Genomic DNA, 18,796 nt, shown 5'->3' with positions numbered 1-18,796 from the left:
AAGCCCGGTGTCAAGTTTCCATCAATCCCCAGGACTCTCCGAGGAAATCCCAAAATAAGTCCTGGGTCTGTCCCAAAGATGCTTTTTCCAAAAAAAAAAAAAAAAAGAGAGAGAGAGAAAAAACCCCAACAATTGGATTTTCTTGGTATTTTTTTTTCTTTGAAAATGTTTTGCTTCTGATCCAAGAAGCTTCAGTTGCCCTTTGGAAAAAGCACCTTTGGGACAACATGATCTGGATGAGGGATCGGCAGCCTTAAACACTCAAAGAGCCACAAAGGTCCTAACCAGAAGCCCCCCACCCCCCCACCCCAAACCAGAACTGGAAGTCCAGTTCCTCCACCATAGAGTCTCCTCCTAGCGTGGAATCCTTTTTCCTCTACCTGTCCTAACTGAAAACCCTATCAATTGTGCAGCTGACCGGCAACAGGGAGCTGCAGCAAAGGGATGAAAAGAGCCACATGTGGCTCCAGAGCCGCAGGTTGCCGACCCCTGACCTGGATGATTGAGAATCTCCGTAAAATCCTAGGTCTCTTTTCTGCTTTTCTGTCCCATCTTCTGATAACAGAATTTTTTTTTTGGGGGGGGGTCGGGGTCCATTGCAATGCCAGCCCTCCAGAGTAGTCTTGGGACCGGAGACAGGACTTGGCAAAATCCTAACACAGGCCTGTGTTGGCGAGACTCAGATTGCAATTGCAATTTTGGTTTGTTTGTTTTTTAATTTGATTTATATGCCGCCCTTCTCCGGAGACTCAGGGCGGCTTACAATGCGTTAAGCAATAGCCTTCATCCTTTTGCATATTTATACAAAGTCAGCTTATTGCCCCCACAAACTGGGTCCTCAATTTACCCACCTTAGAAAGGATGGAAGGCTGAGTCAACCTTGAGCCTGGGGAGATTCGAACTAGCAGTAATTGCAGGCAGCTGAATGATAATAACAGGCTATTAGTCTGCTGCACCACCAGGCTCTGGTTATTTCCAATTAGAGTGAATGTTAGTTCTTTTCTTCGATTGAAGTAAGGAATGTGACACATTTTTTGAGTCGCTCTTGGCATGGATCTGAACCACACCTGAAAAGCACTCCGCATCTTGTACCTCTGATTTGCATCTCATTGACAGATTCCCAAAGGTTTGGGGATTGGGAAGCAACATTAGGAATGTTGTAAAGCAATGGCGATAGCCCTTAGACTTATATACCGCTTCTCAGTGCTTTTACAGCCCTCTCTAAGCAGTTGACAGAGTCAGCCTCTTGCCCCCCAACAATCTGGCTCCTCATTTTACGCACCTCGGAAGGATGAACCTGGTGAGATTTGAACAGCCAAATTGCAGTCAGCCGGCAGTCAGCAGAAGTAGCTTGCAGTACTGCACTCTAACCACTGCTCCGCCATGACTCATATATATATATAACCACATGTTATTACAGAACAAGAACAAGAATATCTGTTAAATATGTGTGTGTGTGTGTGTTTTCTGTTTCTCTTCACCAAACAAATACATCCCCAGTGGAAGTTTTGAAAGATCTCGTCGCAGGACCCACCTGGGACCCAGAGCAGAACCACATGCAGATTCCCAGCAGCTGCTCCAGCCCAAACCCCAGTAACACCGCAAGTAAGAAACCTTCCCCCCCTTTTCTTCTTCAGCCCCCACAGCTTCCTTCTGGGTCTAGGACAGGGGTCTGCAACCTTAAACACTCAAAGAGCCATTTGGACCCGTTTCCCACAGAAAAGAAAACACCGGGAGCCACAAAACCCTTCCTGTGCCTGACTATTTCTTGAGCGGCCACAAAATGAGCATATGCAGTTGAATTAAAACGTTCTGTTTTCTTCTGAAACTTTTCTTTTCTTGGATTTATCCATGGTTGGCCTACCGGGGGTTGAAAAGCTCAATAAATTGCATGTCGCATATTGGTGTTTGTGACGCATATTTTGAGTGACGGAGCCACAGCAGAGGGGTGAAAGAGCCACATGCGGCTCCAGAGCCGCAGGTTGCTGACTCCTGGTCTAGGACAATTCGCCACGGCCAACTCACTGGGCCAAGTCTTCACAGCCAACTCATCCCAGGACAAATTGCCACGGCCAACTAGCCACAGGACAAATTGCTGCGGGACAAAAGTTACACAGTGAAATAGAATCACTAAAGAAAGGATACCGTCGGTGGGGGTGGGGGGAGAACGAAATGAAATGTGGCTGACAAAAATTTAAATAATTTTTAAAATTATTTTGAATAATTAAATAAAACGCTTGAATTTTCCTTCGGCAAATAGGCCGCGGCATATTGCCCCTGTTGTGGCCTGTCAGTCGCCGGCCAGAGGAGGTGGAGGCGTGGGAGTCAAGGTCAGCATCAGGGCAACCTGACAGCTCCGAGGGGGAAGAGGGAATGGAGCTGGGGGAGAGAGAGAGAGAGAGAGGCGGAGCCTGGACCGTCCGTCAGCCCTCCGATGGAGAGGCAACAGCCCCCAGGTCTGGAGGTGGCTGATGAGGAAGAGGAGGAGGAGGAACAGCTGGGTCCAGTGCCTGGCGCGCAGAAGGCAGAGGAGAGGAGAGCAGTGGAAATCTATGGGCCGGTCCTTGGGACGGAAGAGCCACCGCTGCTAGCAAGGCCCCACCTTAGCTCTGAGGATAAAAGGCAGGGGGTGGAGATGAATAGATGTGGCAGACAACTATTCATCTCCCTGCCGGACGGACTTGTTAGCCTGCGGTGAGAGAGAAACTTTTTGCCGGGGCTGCCGGCACTCCTAATTAAAGGAATCTTTTGAGTCCACTTCAGAGGTTTGTCGTCTTTGGGGAGCTGGCTCAGAACAGTCCCATGGTAAGTTGGCCATGGCGAATTGGCAGCAAGTGAGTTGGCCACAGCAAGTTGGCTGCGGCACATTGTCCCATTCCATTCTCCTTTGCATCTTCTCACCCTGAAGTCCACCCACAGAAGGTCCCTGAAATTTCACTGCAGGCTGCTCTTCTATAGTACTGATTCTTGATGAACATATCTTGTCTTTTATGTACTCTGAGAGTCTATGCACCAAGACAAATTCCTTGTGTGTCCAATCACACTTGGCCAATAAAGAATTCTATTCTATTCTATTCTATTCTATTCTATTCTATTCTATTCTATTCTATTCTATTCTATTCTATTCTATTCTATTCTATTCTATTCTATTCCATTCCATTCCATTCCATTCCATTCCATTCCATTCCATTCCATTCTATTCTATTCTATTCTATTCTATTCTATTCTATTATCCTATCCTATCCTACCCTACCCTACCCTACCCTACCCTACCCTACCCTACCCTACCCTACCCTACCCTACCCTATCCTATCCTATCCTATCCTATCCTATCCTATCCTATCCTATCCTATCCTATCCTATTCCATTCCACTCTATTATTCTATTCTATTCTATTCTATTCTATTCTATTCTATTCTATTCTATTCTATTCTATTCTATTCTATTCTATTCTATTCTATTCTATTCCATTCCATTCCATTCCATTCCATTCCATTCCATTCCATTCCATTCTATTCTATTATCCTATCCTATCCTATCCTATCCTATCCTACCCTACCCTACCCTACCGTACCCTACCCTACCCTACCCTACCCTACCCTACCCTACCCTATCCTATCCTATCCTATCCTATCCTATCCTATCCTATTCCACTCCACTCTATTATTCTATTCTATTCTATTCTATTCTATTCTATTCTATTCTATTCTATTCTATTCTATTCTATTCTATTCTATTCCATTCCATTCCATTCCATTCCATTCCATTCCATTCCATTCTATTCTACTGTGCTCAGAGGCTTTGTGCTAGGTGCCGACCCAGGCATTTGGGTTAATTTACTTACCTGTGGCTCAAATAACCATGTTGCTGGAAGTCTCGGCCAAATGACTTTTCCGATTTATCTGTGAGGATGGGTGCGATGGTGGATAGAAGTAGAGGACAAAATTGAAGGGTTTTCTGGGGAAAATTGGTCACTCTTTATTTTAGCATTCAAATCACTGTTTAAGATGTTTTGCATTCACTTTCTGGGAGCTAAAACCCTCTCCCCTTCTCTTCCTACAGACGGGGTGTCTGGAAATATGAACGATGCTCTTGAGTTTTCCAGAGTCGAAGCCGATTCAAACAATCGGGTGAGTTTTGGGAAGCAGCCGGACAGCTGATGAGCCCTTTCCCTGTTTCTAGGCTGCAGCTGGGCTTGGCAGCTGCCTTCATTGGAGAACTCCTAGGTCTGTTGCCCAGAGTTCAGCCACTTGGGGAGTGGGCAGAACCTTCCACTGGCCACGTTTTTATTTGCCACGTGCAGAAGGCAAAAAGCCTTTTAAGCTTTTTGCAAGAGTTCTTTTTAAAGAAAGCCAATTTTACAAAAATAAAATTCATAGGGAAACTGGGTTTTTTCCCACCAAGGAAGCTGATGGAAATCTCACCCCTTGAAATTCCTTTAGAAATGCTTTCTCCCAGCTTGGCTTCGGGGTAGTTGGGGAAAAAAAGGCTTATTGCTAGGAAAATTTGGGGCTTGTGCTAAAGACCACGGTGTTTGTGCGAAGGTCACCCCTGAGATGTTCAGCAGCTTTCTGTGGCCTGGCTGGGATGACTGGGAAATTGGGGGGCAGGGGAGATCCAGCAGGAAGGAGGACCTCTCCTTGGGCCCATCAGAAACTGGAGAGGTGATCCTCACTCTTCCCGGGGGGGGGGGGGTGTCTTGGCCGCCCTTCTGTTTTGAGCTGGCCCAGATTCAGATCCCTTGCTGAGTTTCAGTCGATTTTGGCACTGTGGCCTCTGATGTGGTCGATGCCTTCCTCCCTTAGGATGGAAACGGCAACCAGTTGCAGGCCAAAGGAGTGCAGGAGGTGAGTTGAAAGCATAGCCTGAGAGAAGGAGGGGATGATGGGGAGCTTTTGCTCTGGAGTGGGATGCAGGAGGGAGCTTGGTCTGGCCAGACTTAACGCAGCCTCCTTCTTCCCCAATCTCCAGGAGATGCTCCAGCGCCTCAAGAGCCTCTATTCTCTACTCCATGGATTGCAGGTTAGACCCGCCACTCTTAAAGGGTTATTAAACTTACCATATTTTTCAGAGTATAAGATGCACCTTAGTTTTTTGGGAGGAAAATAAGAAAAAAGCTGATTGGTGGGTGGATTCGCCTCCTGGAATACCCCCAATTAGCTGTTTCCAGAGGTGAATTTTAGCAACAGGTTCCTTGGTTGTGAGCTCTGTGCCTTGCTTTTTTCTCTGCCTCTGAAACTTCTGAAACTCTGTTTCAGAAAAAACATTTTTTTCTGCCTCTGAAAACCTCCGAAACAGAGCTTCAGAAAAAAAAAGGCTTTTTTTTTTTCTGAAGCTCTGTTTGGAGGCTTTTTTTCTGAAGCTTCTTTCAGAGGCTTTTATTCTGAAGGATTATCTTTACTCTGTTCAGTCTCCTTTCTTTGGTATTGGTATGTAGATCAACCTCTTCCGATCTGTTGGTTATTGTGTCATTCTCCAGATTTGTTAGCATAGTTTGGTTAGAAACTTTACTGATTCTTCTTTTGTTGCTTGCCATGTTATTTTAGATAAAAGCCTTTCAGAGGCTTTTTTTCTGAAGCTTCTTTCAGAGGCTTCTTTCAGCCTCTGAAGTCTCCATTTGGGAGGCTGGGTGGGGCTACATTTAGAGTATATGACGCACCCAGATTTTCACCTTCTTTTTTGGGGGGGAAAAGGTGCGTCTTATACTCCGAAAAATGCGTTACATTAAATTAATGGAATGCTGTTGAGATGATGATTCTCCCTTTAACCCTATCAAAAGCTGTGCCCTGGGCTTACCTGGGGCCAACGGCTCTGAACTGGTGCTCATGCCAAGCAGAGCAGCTGACATGGCTGCCTCTCTCCAATCCAAGCTTCATGAGCTGACAGCCTGACATTAGCAACGGGGTGTTGGGGGGGGGGAGGATTGGATTCTAAGGAAGAAGGGGGGGATGGAAGCCCAGCTGAGCTTTGTGAGAAGCCCCAGCCAGCCAAGGTCAGCTAAGGATATGCAGAGCTCGGAACCGAGCGCCTGTTTCCTAAAACCAGAGTTTCCCAACTTTTCTGGCTTTGCAGACTGGGGGAGGGGGAGGGATGGTTTGTGCAAGCATGCACGCGTGCCTGTCGCTCGCACAAATGGAGCGTGCGCAGATGGCGCTCACAAGTGAGGAAGTGCAGGCACTCGCCGGCCGTTTCCACAGCCCAATTTGCAAACCCCTCACGGCCACAGCCTTCCGTCCTTCTGAGGACGCAGATTATAAGAGCCTGGTGGCGCAGTGGACTAAGTGCTGTTAAAGTAGCACTTAGCTGCCAGCTGCCTGCAATTATTGCAAGTTCGAATCTCACCAGGCTCAAGGTTGACTCAGCCTTCCATCCTTCCGAGGTAGGTAAAATGAGGACCCGGATTGTGGGGGCAATAAGCTGACTTTGTATAAAAAAGAACACCGCTTAGGGGGTGGCCGAAAGCCTTACTAAGCAGGTATATACAAAAGTATGAAGGCTATTGCTTAACGCATTGTAAGCCGCCCTGAGTCTATAGAGAAGGGCGGCATATAAATCGAACCAATAAATAAATAAAATCAATTGTTTGGGGCAATACACTGATTCTGTAAATGGCTTAAAGAGGGCCGTGAAGCACTGTGAAGCGGTATATAAGTGCTATTGCTATCGTTTAGGAAACAGAACCTCAATTCGCGCCTTCTCCATTTCTGCATTCTTTTTGACTGACCTTCTGCTGGATTGGTGCGACTCACTTTATGGGCCAGGCCCAAACACTGCCCCCCTCCCCACATCCACCCACATTACAATTCTTTCCCCCACCACCACCATTGCTAGTGTCAGGCTGGCGAGATGCGATGCGAAGCTAGAAGGAGAACGGCAGCCATGGCAGTAAAGCACAGCTGGTTGGGGAGGGGAGAGATGCTACCTGCTGCCCTTTTCCTCTTTCTCCCTCAGGGCGTTGTAGCGCATCAGGACTCCCTACTGGCCTTCCAGGCACCTGAGGCCGGGGAACGGCGGGAACGGCTGAGCCGCAGCAACTCCTGCAAAGAGGCTCCCTCGGCCGACCAGCAAAGCACGGAGCTCTCGCTCTTGCAGAAGCAGCACACTCTCTTGCAGCAGGAGCTGAACCGCTGCCGGCAGCTGGGCCAGGAGAAGGCCCAGGAGATGGCTGTCCTGGAAGCCCGGCTGCGGGAGAGCGAGGGGGAGAGACAGCGGCTGGAGCGAGAGGCGGACGAGGCCCGGAGGCAGCTGGCCGCTGGCCCCCGGCTGACCATGGAAGCCGTCTGGATTCGGAAAGGAACTGAGCCCCGGAGGCGCAGTTTGCCTGCCGGAGATGCTTTGTACCAAAGTTTCACCCCTCCTCCAGTGAGTTCATCGGGATTGGTGCCAAAGGCTTGGGGGGGGGAACCTTCCTCCTGTCCAAGAGGCTGGTGTGGGCTGCATTTGGTTTTCTTCAGTTCCTCCAGGGTTTTCCAGCCAGGGAGCTGCGATCTGCTGCCAACTGCATTCTAGCTGGATCCCCCCAATGCGGGTTCTGCCCCTAAGGCCCGGCTATGGTGGTGCATGTTAATTTCAGTAATGGGTTGTTACCGGTTCTCCCCGGTTCTTGCGAACCGTTAGTGGAAATTTTGAGTAGTTCAGAGAACCGGTAAATACTACCTCTGCCTGGCCCCGCCCCCAATCTATTCGCTGCCTCCCGAGTCCCAGCTGATCAGCTAGAAGGAAAAAATCAGGGCTCACTTGACAAAGAAGAGGGAAAAAAAACAAGACACTGTCGCTTTAAATTGAGAAGCCAAGAAGCCTCCCAACTGATCGGCTAGAACTGATCCGCTCCTTGTAAACCGCTCGGTGGTGGTAGATTGGCAATTGAGGCCAAGCTGCTTGAAAGCGGCTTCCGATGCTCTCGGTGGTGGCAGAGCAGCAAAAAATTGTTTAAACGCTTGCCATGGCGGCGCTTCAAAGGGCCGCCCTACAGCTGATCAGCGGTAAAAGGCAGTGTGGTGGTAGACCAGTGCGCTCCAAAAACAAATGGGTAGACCGGTACGGCTCTGCAAGCAGTTAAAAGCCTGGTAGACCAGTACTTCTGCTAAATCCTAAAGAATTGTTTGTCACATGACCATCAAACCACGCCCACAAAATAAGCCACGCCCACAGAACCCTTAGCAAAAAAATTTAGAACCCACCCCTGGTTAATTTATTGCGCTTGCATTCTTTCTGTCAGATTAAATCCGCCTTCGAAAAAGAGACCCCCACTGGGAATGTCAAGGCAGCTAGAAGTGTGGAATTTTTTATAAAAAAAAAAAGACTTTAATAGATTAAGAGAGTTGGAAGGGACCTTGTAGGTCATCTAGTCCAACCCCCCCACCCAAGCAGGAGACTCTACACCATTTTCTGACAGATGGCAGCTCAGTCTCTTCTTGAAAGCCTCCAGGGATGAAGCTCCCACAACTTCTGAAGGCAACTTCTTGCCACCAGAAGTTGTGGGTGCTCCAACGTTGCAGGTGTTTAAGGGTATATAAGGTTTTCTGCTTAAGCAGGGGGTTGGACTAGAAGACCTCCATGGTCCCTTCTGTCTGTGTTCTGATTGAGGGAAGCTTTTGAAGGCCCTTCAACCAGATGGTCCTTCTCAGACGCAGAGGGGTGGGAATGCATTTTAGCAACTGAATCTCTTCCTTGGGATGCTTAACTCAGACCAGGGTGAAATGCTACCGGTTCGCTCTGGTTCGGGCAAACAGGTACTACCGGTACCTGGTAGTAAAAAAATGCTTTAAAAAGGTTTTTTTAAAAAAAGGTTCCGACGATCGCGCGGCATAGCTGTGATTGTCGGAACCTTTTTTTTAACTTTTTAAAAGCATTTTTTACTACCTATTTGCCCGAACCGGTAGTAAAAAAAATGCTTTAAAAAGATAAAAAAGAAGGTTCCGAGGAACAGACAGCACAGCTGATTGTCAATCTGATTGTCAGCTGATTATCAATCAGCTGTGCTGTGCGATCGTGTGAACTTTTTTTTTTACCTTTTTACTACTACATTTTTTTACTACCAGTTCCAGCGAATAGGTAGTAAAAAGTGCTTTAAAAAAGAAAAAAAAAGTTGGCCACGCCCACCCAGTCACATGAACCCCCCCCCCACCAAGCCACGCCCACAGAACCAGTAGCAACAAATTTTACATTTCACCACTGACTCAGACTCTTCTTGCCCCCTTTTTCTTCTCAACAGCAGAACCGAGTCGGAGAGCCCCTCTCGCCCGGCTGTCATTCCCTGCACCGGACCTTCCCCAGTGGCCAGCGGGATGAGGTGGCCTTCGCTGGCCTCCCTGGTCGACTGCAGGAGGAAGCAGAGGAACACCTGCAGGTGCTGATGGAGGAGGAGGGCCTGGGCAACTCCCGCTCTCCCCCATCCAGCCCCAGAGGTGAGTTGGAGCACCTACCGTGAGGCTGGCCTGGACAGCTGCCCCTCTTAACCCGGCCAGGCGAAGCCAGATACAGGTAGTCCTCGACTTACAACAGCTCATTTACTGACCGTTCAAAGTTACAACGGCACTGGGGGAAAAAAGCGACTTAGGACTCTTTTTTTTTCACACTTAACGACCATCGTTGCATCCCCATCACGATCACGCGATCAGAATTCAGAAGCTTGGCAACTGGTTCACATTTACGATTGTTGCAGTGTCCTGGGGGTGTTACGTGATCCACTTTTACGACCTTCCGACAGGCAAAGTCCAAGGGAGAAGCTCAGATTCAGTGAACGACCGGGTTACGTATTTAACAAATGCAATGATTCCCTTAACAAACGGTGGCCAGAAAAGTGGTAAAACGGGGCAAGGCTCAGTTAACCAATGTTAACTCCCTCAGCAACATAAATGTTGGGCTTGGTTGTGGTCGTAACTCAGGGACCACCTGTGTCATGCTCTGCTGCGGGCCCCAGCCGAGAACCTCCAGGAGGCAGCCGGGTGCCACTTGGTCCCCTTAGCCGGGCACTTGGAGCCTTGTCTTCTTGCCCCTCCCCACTCCCCAGGTGAGTCCTGTTATCCTAGTGGAGTAGAGTCACTTTGGATACTGAGATGGGGAGTGGGCAGGGGTGGGATTCAAAAATTTTAGCAACTGGTTCTTTGCCTGGTTGCTGGGTGGGCGTGGCCAGGGTGGACGTCGCCTACGTGGCCTCCTGCACCATGGCTGGGGAGGCATTTTTAACCTCCCCAGGCTCCGGAGGCTTTCTTTGAGTCTCCGGGAGGGTGAAAACATCCTCCCTCGGGATCCGGAAGCCCACCGGAGACCGGAAACGGGCCCATTTCCGGACTTCCGGGAGGCCTGTTTTATGCCCTCCCAGAGCCTCCACGCAGGCCCTGCACTTACCTGGCATCCAAAATGGGCCGCGTGGAGACTCTGGGGAGGGGAGTGGCGGGGTGGGCGGAGCCAGCCAGTCCTTGCAACTACCGGTTCGGCGAACCAGATGTAAAATTAGCATCCGCTTCGCCCGAACCGGCTGAATCCCACCCGTGAGAGCAGGGAGCTATAAATTTAATAAATAAACACAGATCGGGACGTTCCACGATCCACACGAGGCGGAAGCCCTGCAGTCTCGGCGAAGGCGGCGCTTCCCCCATCCAGGAATTGCCTCTTGCTACTTTTCAGATTTCCTGAGGATGCAGGATATTCCAGAAGAGGTGGAGAGCATCCAGGAACCCAACGCTGGTGACGGAGACCTCCTGGGCAGTTAGATGGTGCCAGGTATGGGGAGCTGCCTGGCACGGCCAGAGCCGCTGAGGACTACCTGCTCCCCTGCCCATCCCGTCCCTCCCTTTCCTTTAATCGAAGCCACACACCAGGGTGTTTCAGGGACTCGGAAGACCACCCCATGTGAACTTTGGGCTGGACTGGGGGGGGGGGAGAGGGAGGGTCAAAGAAACACGTGTCCCAAGAGTGGGTGAAGGGCAACATCCCCAGGGACCATCGCCGATGGATGGCTGTTGACCTTGGTCAACGAAAGGGGCGATAGGAACCTTCCTTTCTCGTGTTGCTGGGTTGAGGCGGGCGCCTTCTGGGGACCGTAAAGGCTGCCGGACCTGGCGCATCCGGGGCCAATTGGGGCCCTAACCCACTCCTACTGTACTTCCTGCAGTTTAACTTTTATTTATTTTGGAAACGGGTCGAAGCTAGCTGACCCATCCTGACGGAAGATATTTTAAATTATTATTATTTTTTTTTAAGTTGTTTCTGCTTTTGTTTAACACTTTCAGGGGGTCTCTAATGAACATTCAGGGCAGAAAAATAGTGAGATTGCTGGTCAGCCCCTCCACCTTGAAAGAGCCCAGGAGAAGACAAGTCAACCAAGGAGGACCTTCCAAGGTCCTTCAATTCTTACATTAGATGCGACTCGGTCAACTTGAGGCTCTGGGTTTATTTTTTCAGCTTCACAAGCTTGTCAGCTCCTATTGGTCAGCCTCGTTTAGTTGAGGAAGCTTTTCCCTTTTTGAAATCCAGTGTTTCCCGCAAAAAGGAGGAATTTTGACTGATTACTTGCTCTCCCCCAAATTGGTTTGCAAACATTCAATTCTGACTTCTTACCCACACCATAGCTTCAAGGCAACGGCCTGTATTTTCAATCTATTAAACCTTACTAAATCCGTTTTGGGGAAGAAAATAGATCCCAGAGAGATTTTGGGGTCTGCAGAAATGCAGACATTCCAGCAATCAACACTCAAAATACCTCCGTGGAAACGATGTCTTCCTATATGACCCGGTTAAAAAAATCAAAAACGTGGCAATATTGTTTTTGCAAAGCTAAATGATGGTGAAGCCGTCATTCTTGCCACTAGGGAAGGAAATATTTTCTTGTCTGCGAGCCTTACGCCCCTCCACCTATATGTATCGTTGGGTATGCAGACCAATATCTCTGTTTGGGAATTTAGATTGTGCTACGAAAATTCAGAGTTTGTTTGTTTGTGAGAGAGCAGGAGCAAAGCCACAATTTTCAGGGTTTTTTTTAGCCATGTTTTTTTTTTAAAGCAAAGCTTTAGTTGGGTTTTTTTCATTAAAAATACGTATCAGGGAAAAAAAACATCAGGGATTAGAAATTGACTTTGAAATTGGCCTGAATTCTAGCTTGATTGGAAACTTAGCCAGATGTGGTTTATTATTATTATTGTTATATACATTGTCATTGACACAGCTTGCACACCCACTGAGCGTGTGTAGCCCAAGGATGCCTGGTCCGAAACAAATGCAAAAAAAAAAAAATGAAATAAAAAAAGGGAGCCCCTTTTCTAAAGACCAACTTTCTAAAAAACCAACTTTCCTAAAGTTGGTTTTGATCACTCCTTGAGACGGTTATTCCCGAGAAGAAATTCCCCTCCTCCTCCTCCCTCGGGAAGAAATGAAAAATAAAGTACAAGAAGGAATTGTGCAAATTGCAAATAGAAGTCTCTTTCTCTCATCCTTGTACAATTTTTTTTAAAAAAAAAAATTCACCACTTCTCTCTAAGCTGCTATTTCGGTCAATTCCGTCCCCAATTTCTGCCGAGAATAAATGTGTGAAAAAGAAAAAAAAAACTCAGTTTGGTGATAGAAATTGTCCAGGACTCCTCACAGGTCACTCTTCGGATGGCCAGAAACTCCCCAACAACCAACCTTCGCCTTTATCTATAGAAACACCCTCCAATCCATATTTCTCTCGCTTTAGCCATTTTTAAAATTCCTTTTCAACCCTTTAAAAAGAGATTTTCTTTTACTGATTAAAAAAAAAAAAATACAAAAACCCTCCTGCGATTCTGACCAGTAACACCTCTTAACAGAAAAGGTTAAAAAAAGAAAAAAAAGAAAAAGAAAGAATGTGCCACGAAGGACTTTTTTTTAAATAACAAAGGAGAGTGATTTTTTTTTTATATAAATGTATATGAAGATTAAAAAAATGGTTTATTGTTTTCCTGTTGATTTAACTTGTAAAAGAAAAAGGGGACCAGAAAAGTTTAATTAAAGATATCAAAATCGAGAATGCCTGTGACCACTTTGCTAAGGGGAGGAGATGCAGAAGGTTGGGCTGACACCCTCCCCCAAAAGCCAAGAAGGACTCGGGGGGGGTCCTTGGTGCTCTTTGAGTTTGGTTGTTTTCTTGTAGACGTTTCATTACCCAAATAGGTAACATCATCAGTTCTAGAAGGCAAGGGGGTTGTGGAGAGGAGAAGGAGGAGGACTGTGAGGTTGTTGATGCTCTCTGAGCTTGGCTGTTTTCTTGCAGACGTTTCGTTACCCAACAAGGGAACATCATCAGTGCTAGAAGGGAAGGAGGGTTATGGGGGATGGGGGAGGAGGGGAAGAGAAGGTGGAAAAAGAGAAGGAGAGGAGGAAGAGGAGGAGGAAAAGGACTGTAGGGTCTTGGGTGCTCTCTGAGTTTGGTTGTTTTCTTGAAGACGTTTCATTACCCAAGTAGGTAACATCATCAGTGTTAGAAGGCTGTGCAGTGAAAAGTACTTACCTTGGCTACCGGTTCGGGAGTGTGAGTGTGTGCGCCCCTTCTGTACATGCACAGAGGGTCAAAAACGGAACCTAATGATGTCCTGGCAGGTGGGCGGAGCCTCCCACCACCGGCACTACCGGTTCGCACGAGCCAAATAGATCCGGCCAGATTTCACCGCTGGGCTGTGGAGAGGAAGAGGAGGAAAACTGTGGGGTCCTTGGTGCTCTCTGAGTTTGGTTGTTTTCTCGCAGACATCTATTACCCAGCTAGGCCCTTTGCAGTGCCGAAAGCTCTTGGCCTTTGCACTCGGGCCTCTCGCAGGTGTGGGACGAATAGATGACGAAGACAAAACCCCAGTAAGGCAGGCCCTTCCTTCCTCCAGCCACAGCACAGGGGTCCACGTGCGGCTTCCCACAATGCCACCGGGTGGAAGCATGCAGCATTGCGAAAGCCAAGAAGTGCCCTCTGAAGAGCATGAGAGCAGTGCCAAAATGGCAGTGCCAGGCAAAGGCTAATCCAGGGGTCGGCAATCTTAAAACACTCAAAAGAGCCATTTGGACCCGTTTCCCACAGAAAAGAAAGCACCGGGAGTCACAAAAATCCTTCCCGTGCCTGACTATTCCTTGAGCGGCCACAAAACTAGCCTATGTAGTCGAATTAAAACGTTCTGTTTCCTTCTGAAACTTTTCTTGGATTTATCCATGGTTGGCCTACCAGGGGTTGAAAAGATCAATAAATCGCGTGTCGCACATTGGCAGTTGTGACGCATATTTTGAGTGACAGGGAGCCGCAGCAGAGGGATGAAAGAGCCACATGCGGCTCCAGAGCCGCAGGTTGCTGACCCCTGGGCTAATCAGATGTTTGGATTGTGTAGTCCGAAACCCACAAACACAACCATCTGCCTGCGCTCAGTCCTGGAAACCGAACCGGGAGGGAAACCGTTTCCCAGAGGGGGCAACTTAAACCAGTCTGACCCACAGGTGATCAGTGAGCCCTGCAATACGAGTTTGCCTGCGGTTCGGTGGCGCAGTGGTTAGAGGGCAGTACTGCAGGCTCCTTCTGCTGACTGCCGGCTGACGGCAATTTGGCAGTTCGAATCTCATCAGGCTCAAGGTTGACTCAGCCTTCCGTCCTTCCGAGGTCGGTAAAATGAGGACCCAGATTGTTGGGGGCAAGAGGCCGACTCTGTCAACCGCTTAGAGAGGGCTGTAAAGCATTGTAAAGCGGTATATAAGTCTTAAGTGCTATTGCTATTATGTCCAGTATCTTAAATCATTTTATTCTTGAAATACGCTTGCAACTTCGGGACGATTTGGCACGTCCTGCTGCTCGTATGCAAAGAAGCAGATGGAGGCTTTTTGCTGGTGCCTGACCCTCACTCACCCTCAACTCACAGGTCCCGAGCTACTTTGGGGGCCTCACAGCTGCCCCTCTGTACACCACGAAGGATGTTCACCTTTTGACTGATCAATTTGGGGAAGACGGGTCTGTCCTTTTAATTAAGTGAGATATTTTTCAAAGATGCAAAGCTCATGTGTGGGACACAGAATTGAGATACAGAATTGTAGAGCCAGAACTGTCAAGTTGTTACCTTGAAGATCATCTAGTCCAACCCTGGGGCAGTTAAGTGTCCTGTCCTCCATTAGGTCATCTCACTCCAGAGCCTGTAGGACAAGAAGCAACGGATGGAAACTAACCAAGGAGTGAAGCAACCTGGAATTAAGGAGAAATTTCCTGATAGTGAGGACAATTAACCTGTGGAACAGCTTGCCACCAGAAGTTGTATGGGCTTCATCACTGGAGGCTTTTAAGAAAAAACCAGACAACCACTTGTCTGAATTGGAGCTCGAGCAGGGGACTGGACTAGAAGACCTCCAAGGTCCCTTCCAACTCTATTCTATATATTCTAATGTAGACACGTATGACAAAACAGCCAACTTCTACGCCGCGAACCATCAAATCGGTTTAAAGTCGCCCCTTAAAGAAACGTGGAAGAAATTCTCACCCTGCCCAAAGAGTAAGGGCAGAGACCCCGGAGCTCTTTCTTTCAGGGGAAGGAAACTTCTGAAGAGTTGCAAAACATGTCCAGAGAGCCACCGATGGTGGAAAGGACCAAGGGCCCCGCAGGGAGTGTGGAGACACGCGTGGCGTGCAAGGTTACCTTTAGAACAGTGGTGAAATCCGAACCGGGTTCCTATCGGTTTGCTGGCTGCGCATGCGTGCCGCGCGCCAAATGCGCAGTGCGCACCAAAAGGAGGCTTGGGAAGGTAAGTAGAACAGCGAGGGGGGGAAAATCAGCTGTGCTGCACGATTTAGCTTCGCTACAAAGCAGGATTTCTTGCTTTCCAGCTGTTCTGCCCCAGCTACAGACCCCAAAGAACGCAGCACACACAAAGTCTGTACAAAACTTAAATTTATTAAAATAACTCAGTCTTTTCCAAACAAAGGCTGTTAAGAAACTTTCTTAACAGCCTACAAGAAACCAAAGATAAAGTAATCACAATCTTACTAAGGTTGGCAGAAAGCCCAGAAGCAATTTTGCAGAGAATCCAGACGCAAAGGAGAATGAACTAAAGTTGTTCCCTACAATTTGCTTTAGTCGGTGTTCTTCCTTAAATAGGCTAAGGGAGTGGCCAATTAGCCCCAAGCCTTACTCTCAAGACCTTCTCCTGAGGAGCCACTCCTGCCTTTTGGCAGCTCTGCGCACCCGTGCATCGAGAAGAGGCTCCTCCTCTTCTTCCTCTTCACTTATGGAAGTTTCTGGAGGTTCTGAAGGTCCTGGCTGAATCCCCACCTCTGGCACCACATCTTCTCCAGCCTCCTCACTGTCCGACTCGAGCGCCAGTTGCACAGGCTGCTGGCGCAGCACCACACCAGCCTCCTTGCTGTCAGAATCAGCTACAATTCGCAGAGGCCACTGACGGGCCATAACACCAGCAAAGCTAAACTGCATGGCACAGCTGATCGTTCGAAATACCGGTTTGGAGGAATCAGTAGTTTTTTTTTTTAACTACCGGTTTGCCTGAAGCGGAGCGAACCGGTAGCATTTCACCCCTGCTTCTAGAAGTGTGGGGATTGCAAGCTACCCTCGTCGGTCATTTTGCTGTTGTGCAGCATTGAGAGGGAGATAGCAACAGAAAAACCGGTTTCTTCCAAGCATCAAAGCAGGCTTGGAAAATGAGGCGTAGTCCAGTTCCTATGTTTCTCTTCTCAGCTGTGTGAACTATAAAAATTCAGGAAGCCGAGTAGGAACCTGTCAGCCTGATGGACTTTGGTCTGTCGTATCAAACACTGGAATCCGACCTCATCGACAGGGACTGGGTACGCCGAGTTCAACTTAGTTTGGCAAATACTGGACGATACTAATAAAACTTCCCCATGCAGTTTCCTTGGGTAAAATCTGCATTTTATTTTGAGCCAATCCAAAGTGCATCAACTAAAGCTGGAGAGTTTCCTTGCTCCAAAAAAATTGCTCGGTGGTTTCAAATACGTTTCTATCAAAGGGGGCCGTTCGATTGACTGATTTATTCATTTATCTAGTAGTAGAGCCCGGGCCTTCCTTAGCAACGTGTGCTTCATCCTTAGATTTATTTTTATTAGTCCCGTGGCTCTATTTGCACAACCTGTTAAATTTTTATTAACTTCAAGGCTTGGTTTGTTTGCCAGGTGGTTTTGAGTGTTGTGCAAATGGAACTCGCTGGTTCTTTAATGAAATGTGTTGTGCAAACAGGAAATTTAGATGAATTCGCTAGCTGAGTTTAAATAATGGCTCCCAAACGGGCCAAAGACAGGAATGAATTAACGAATTATTTGTTCTAACAAGAAACTAAAGAAGCGTAGATTAGGTTTTAGTCTTCAATGGGCTGTGAGGTGAGTTGGGCGGATAGAGGGATATGCCTAAAGCGGGACTAGAACTCTCAATCTCCTGGTGATTGGCCCAAAGTCATCCAGCGGCTTTCATGCCTTAAGGCGGGACTAGAACTCTCAATCGCCTGGTGATTGGCCCCAAATCATCCAGCGGCTTTCATGCTTAAGGCAGGACTAGAACTCTCAATCGCCTGGTGATTGGCCCAAAGTCATCTAGCGGCTTTCATGCTTAAGGCGGGACTAGAACTCTCAATCTCCTGGTGATTGGCCCCAAATCATCCGGCAGCTTTCATGCTTAAGGCGGGACTAGAATTCTCAATCTTCTGGTGATTGGCCCAAAGTCACCCAGCGGCCTTTCATGTCTAAGGTGGGACTAGAACTCACAATCTCCTGGTGATTGGCCCAAAGTCACCCAGCGGCCTTTCATGCCTTAAGGCGGGACTCGAACTCACCATCTTCAGAAATTCATAATTTCAGGCCAACCGATTGCTTGTTGGTTTAAAAACCAGAAGTTAAATATGTTGGGCTCCATATTTCCACACAAAATGAAAAGCACACAAGACAAACCAGGAAGATAATCGTTGTCTTTAGGATGAGCCGATAAAAGAGAAGTTTCCAGTGATTGTCCGAAGACAGGAAAAGAGGAAATTAAAACTCGGCATCGACTAATTAAATAGGGAGAAGAGATCAAGCCAAGCGGTTCCAGTATGGAGGCAGCCCTTGAAGATGGAGGGTGCTTGGACAGCCAGACGGGGGGTCTCCAACCTTGGCGACTTTAAGACTTGTGGACTTCAACTCCCAGAATTCCTCAGCCAGCCACAAGTCTTAAAGTCGCCAAGGTTGGAGACCCCTGCTTTAAATGGACCATTTCCGTAGCTACCTTGACTCTCCCTCTCTGGATCCCATGGGGAAATCTCCTTGTAGCCCAAGAGATTTAGAAATCTGGCTCTCAACACTGGGTCCCTTGGCCAAGGGTCTCGAGAAAGGTCTGCCTGGGGTCAGCGCGACCAGCACTTTAGTCCATCAGGAAGGACATGGCCCTCAGTGGCAACTCTTTAGGATGGCCGTTTCTCACCTCCGTTTCTCACTTCCTGGTCACCAGATACAGATTGACAAGAGTTGGGAGGGACCTTGGAGGTCATCTAGTCCAACCCCCCCCACCCCGCCCAAGGAGGAGACCCTACACCATTTCTGACAGATGACAGTCCAGTCTCTTCTTGAAAACCTCCAGGGATGAAGCTCCCACAACTTGACCCCCTCTTCTTTGTGGCAGCCCCTCAAATACAGGAAGACTGCTCTCATGTCTCCCCTGGTCCTTCTCTTCACTAGACTAGCCATGCCTAGTTCCTGCAACTGTTCTTCGTATGTTTTAGTCTCCAGTCCCTGCATCCCAACAGAATAACAAGAGTTGGGAGGGATCCTGGAGATCATCCAGTCCAACCTTCTGCTCAAGCAGGAGATCCTACACACCATTCCGGA

The 18,796-nt window shown here is 48.1% G+C and overlaps 1 protein-coding gene across 4 annotated transcripts in view; it reads left to right on the top strand.

Moving 5' to 3' along the window:
- Positions 1-13,778, top strand: part of ARHGEF2 (Rho/Rac guanine nucleotide exchange factor 2) — a 126,464-nt gene extending 112,686 nt beyond the window's left edge. For 3 of the 4 annotated variants that reach the window (XM_070950458.1, XM_070950459.1, XM_070950456.1), the window contains exons 16-22: positions 1,501-1,605; positions 4,063-4,130; positions 4,806-4,847; positions 4,972-5,022; positions 6,952-7,362; positions 9,215-9,407; positions 10,630-13,778. In XM_070950458.1, coding sequence (XP_070806559.1) covers positions 1,501-1,605; positions 4,063-4,130; positions 4,806-4,847; positions 4,972-5,022; positions 6,952-7,362; positions 9,215-9,407; positions 10,630-10,715 — 956 coding nt within the window. In that variant the 3' untranslated portion in view covers positions 10,716-13,778. The remainder of the gene's footprint in view (positions 1-1,500; positions 1,606-4,062; positions 4,131-4,805; positions 4,848-4,971; positions 5,023-6,951; positions 7,363-9,214; positions 9,408-10,629) is intronic. The other variant, XM_070950457.1, reaches the window with a different exon arrangement.
- Positions 13,779-18,796: the final 5,018 nt, after the last annotated feature.

Source organism: Pituophis catenifer, unplaced genomic scaffold, assembly GCF_029215685.1.
Source record: "Pituophis catenifer annectens isolate HBS135680 unplaced genomic scaffold, rPitCat1.0.hap2 SCAF_10, whole genome shotgun sequence".
Classification (NCBI taxonomy): Eukaryota; Metazoa; Chordata; class Lepidosauria; order Squamata; family Colubridae; genus Pituophis; species Pituophis catenifer.
Note: the sequence above shows the minus strand (reverse complement) of the source record. Positions and strands in the feature narration are given on the sequence as shown.